The sequence below is a fragment of the Pteropus alecto genome, unplaced genomic scaffold (genome assembly GCF_000325575.1).
Source record: "Pteropus alecto unplaced genomic scaffold, ASM32557v1 scaffold211, whole genome shotgun sequence".
In the NCBI taxonomy this organism is placed as follows: Eukaryota; Metazoa; Chordata; class Mammalia; order Chiroptera; family Pteropodidae; genus Pteropus; species Pteropus alecto.
In genome coordinates this window covers 52,454-56,079 of record NW_006430724.1, presented here as the reverse complement: position 1 = coordinate 56,079, position 3,626 = coordinate 52,454, and the positions used below count along the sequence as shown (strand labels likewise).

Here is a 3,626-nt window from a genome sequence, read left to right as displayed (position 1 = left end):
CCCAATAGATACTCTGATATTAACTTAGAGCACATCACTACCCCTTTCTGCTCTACCCCTGGGCCTTTGCACTGGCCACTTCCACTGCGGGGTACACACCCTTGTAACCTTGCATCTCCCTCCCCCTTTTTCAGGATCTCTGTTCAAATGTCATTGTTTGCAAATCTTGCCTAAAAACCCATAAAAAATACAATGCCCTAGTCACTTTCTCCTTTAGACTTGCTTTCCCCCTCTTCGTATCACCTGTCACCATCTGAGATGTTATATATTTTTATCATTTTCTCTTACATTCTTTCCTCACCATTGAATTGTAGGGACTTTTGTGCTTCACCATCTATACACACAGCCAAGACAGTGTCTAAAACATTGTCAACAATTAATATTCTTGAAATACATGAAGATTTTCTTATTAACACTGTAGAATACATGAACCTGTAGGAAATAAAGCAGAATGAGACTAAAAATCCTAATTTGAGATGGCACAGGAAACTTCCAATGGGGACCAGATTTATATAAAACATATTGAAATTGATTTCTTGACTGCAAAATATAAACTCTAGCATTGGAACTATGTGATTAATACCAGTTTGTATGAAAATTACTCATGTTATTTTCCTCTTCCTTGTAAATCATCTTCACTTCATGGAACCAAGGAATCTTACAAGAGATTCAGAATTTCTTCTTCTGGGACTTCCAGAGGAACCAGAACTGCAGCTCTTCATATTTGGGCTCTTCCTCTCCATGTACTTGAACACTGTGTCTGGAATCCTGCTCATCATCCTGGCCATCAGCTCAGACTCCCACCTCCACACGCCCATGTACTTCTTCCTCTCCAACCTGCCCTTGACAGATATCTGTTTCACCTCCACCATTGTCCCAAAGATGTTGGTGAACGTCCTGACACAGAGCAGAGTTGTAACCTATGTAGGGAGCATAACAATGTACATTTTCCTACTCTTTGCAATGTTGGATGACTTCCTCCTGACCATGATGGCCTATGACTGCTTTGTGGCCATCTACCCCCTGTTCTACATAGTCATCATGAACCCCCGGCTCTGTGGACTGCTGCTTCTGGTGTCCTGGATCATGAATGCCCTGTATTCCTTGTTGCAAAGCTTAATGGTGTTGAGGCTGTCCTGTAAAGACTTGAAAATCCCCCACTTTTTCTGTGAACTCAATCAGATGATTCAACTTGCCTGTTCTGAAAACTTTCTTAATAACATGCTGATGCACTTTGTAACTGTTCTGCTGAGTGGTAGTCCCCTGACTGAAATCTTTTATTCACACTGTCAGATCATTTTCTGCATATGTGGAATTGCATCAGCTCAGGGGAAGTATAAAGCAAGTACCTGTGAATCTCACTTCTCAGTTGTTGCTTTATTTTATTGCACGGGCCTAGGAGTGTACCTCAGCTCTGCTGCAACCCACAGCTCACATTCGAGTACAGTAGCCTCAGTGATGTCCACCGTGGTCACACCCATGTTGAACCCCTTTATTTATAATCTGAGGAACAAAGTTATAAAGGCAGCTTTGAATAAATTTTTTGGGATGGTCAATACACAAGGGATAATTTTCTGGGCCTCAAGATATTCCCATGACTGAATAGCCAAAAGTTTGGAGCCAGTGACTATGGAAGTAGAATGTACCTCTTCTGTTTATTTACTGGAATTGCTACTTATTTGAATTCACCTTCTCTATATAATGTAAGTAATTTAGTTTTATATTACATTCTGCTCTAATATTTAGATCTTTTTCCACTCTAACCCAGAGTCTAACTCTGTGTTAGACTCAGCTAGACATAGTTTTAGGTTTTCTGAACAAAATTTTTCTTGCATGTGGTATTAAAAGAATAATGTATTCACTCATTCAGAAAATGTGACAAATTCTGGGTTTATTTTCTTTATATAAAGGCCCTTGAGTGGCACATAGTAATACACTTTTAAAAAGAACAGAAGAAGCACCTCTTAAGCATATCCACAGCCTCAGCCCTAGGGCCTTTGAACTTGATATTTTTATAACAGGGAGGATTAGGGTAACAGGTGGAACAAGGTTAATAATTGGCGACTGTAAGGTAGAAGAGGAGGCAGGATCATCTATGTGGGATGAAGGTGACCACAATGCTCCTCTAGAAGCAGAAGAGGAGACAAGATGAACATGCCACACTGCTGGCTTTGAAGAATGAGGAAGGGCCAGGAGCCAAGGAATGCAGCTGGCCAGAATGCAAACTGGAATGGAAACAATTTCAACTGAGCCTCTACAGGAAACCCAACCCTGCAGACATCTTGAGTTTAGACATTGAGACACATTGACATGTCTGACACAGAACTGTGAGAGCATATATTTGCTTGTTTTAAACAACTAGTGTGGGAATATTTTACAGCAGTGGTAGAATCTAATATAGACATTTATTCAATAAAGTTTGCTGAGGGAACTGAGTTGAAGCCTCTCCATTCATTCATTATTGTCTTTGGGTAGGAGAATTTTATGTCGAAAAACCACAGGAAGAAGAAAGAAATTTTAAATGGAGATATTGCACCTAAACAGTGGTACAGTGAAGTCAGCATTGCATAAATGTAAACATGATCTGGCTATGATGACTCTGATGCATTAAAATTTAAGGTACAACTTGAGACCTTAATTTCTCCCTCACTGAACTGTAAAAACTTTTGTTTCTCATCACCTTATACTCTTTGCTTAGAAGTGGGTCAGTCCTCTGTTTTTATTCCCCATATGCATGACGAAATTTCTCATTAAATATAGAAAAGACATGACAACTAAGGGAAAAGGCTGAATGTGAGACAGGAATTCATACTAACTGTTCCAATAGAGAAAGTAAAGATAACAAACCCCCAAATAGAGGCGCCCTCACCAGTAGTGAAATAATTCAAAGCAAAACTATTTGGAATTCCTTGTTAGACTCATAACTTAATCACTTTTCATGTTAATAACTAGCATGAGAGAAGATACTGCAATGTATGTCTCATGAATGGCAGCTGCAAGGTAGTTTCTATCCTTACTCATCTGGAACTTTTCAATGAATGCAAGACATGATCAAATACAGCCCATCTTAGAAATTTAATACGAACACTCTGACTTCACTGCACCATCCTCTACACCTGACATTCAACTCTTACTCCTCGACCAGCAAAACTATTCAGCTGTGTTTTCTACATCCATTTTATGCATCTCACTCATTCTACAGTGTCACCCAACTGATTGGGCTCTCATGTGACTCAGGTAAGAGTTCTCAGGTTCCATTCTCTCTGACCCTCTCCTGAACTAGCTGCTGGCCTCTCAGACTCATCTGGATAGGGTCTCAGACTCATCTGGAGGGAGGATCTGTATGGAAATCTGAATGGGTGGTTGATGATGGAGACTGAAGCTTCGTCCCCACACAAGACAGCAGGAAGGAGTGATGCATTGGTCTCTGAGGCAGCGTAGGAGTCAAAAGCAACAACCATTTCCCGTGGAGCCCTGTGATGCACATGCCATGGGACTGCAGCAGAGGAGGTATTTTCAGCTCCCTTTATCTGCTCATCAGACACTGTTTCCAGAGCTGCTCCCACCTCTGAGCCCCGACTTCCCTATGAGACACTTGTCCGGATAGACTAGAAATTTTTCCTGCT

General features: G+C 40.8%; 1 protein-coding gene across 1 annotated transcript; it reads left to right on the top strand.

Annotated features, from left to right (window-relative positions):
* The first annotated feature begins 642 nt into the window (after nucleotides 1-642).
* On the top strand, nucleotides 643-1,602 carry LOC102879043 (olfactory receptor-like protein OLF4). Its single transcript, XM_006905246.2, has one exon. The coding sequence runs from the start codon at nucleotides 643-645 to the stop codon at nucleotides 1,600-1,602; it is 960 nt and encodes a 319-aa protein (XP_006905308.1).
* Nucleotides 1,603-3,626: the final 2,024 nt, after the last annotated feature.

Bases quoted from the DNA above. Each gene is read 5' to 3' on its own strand.
- LOC102879043 (XM_006905246.2), top strand. From the start codon at position 643: ATGGAACCAAGGAATCTTACAAGAGATTCAGAATTTCTTCTTCTGGGA.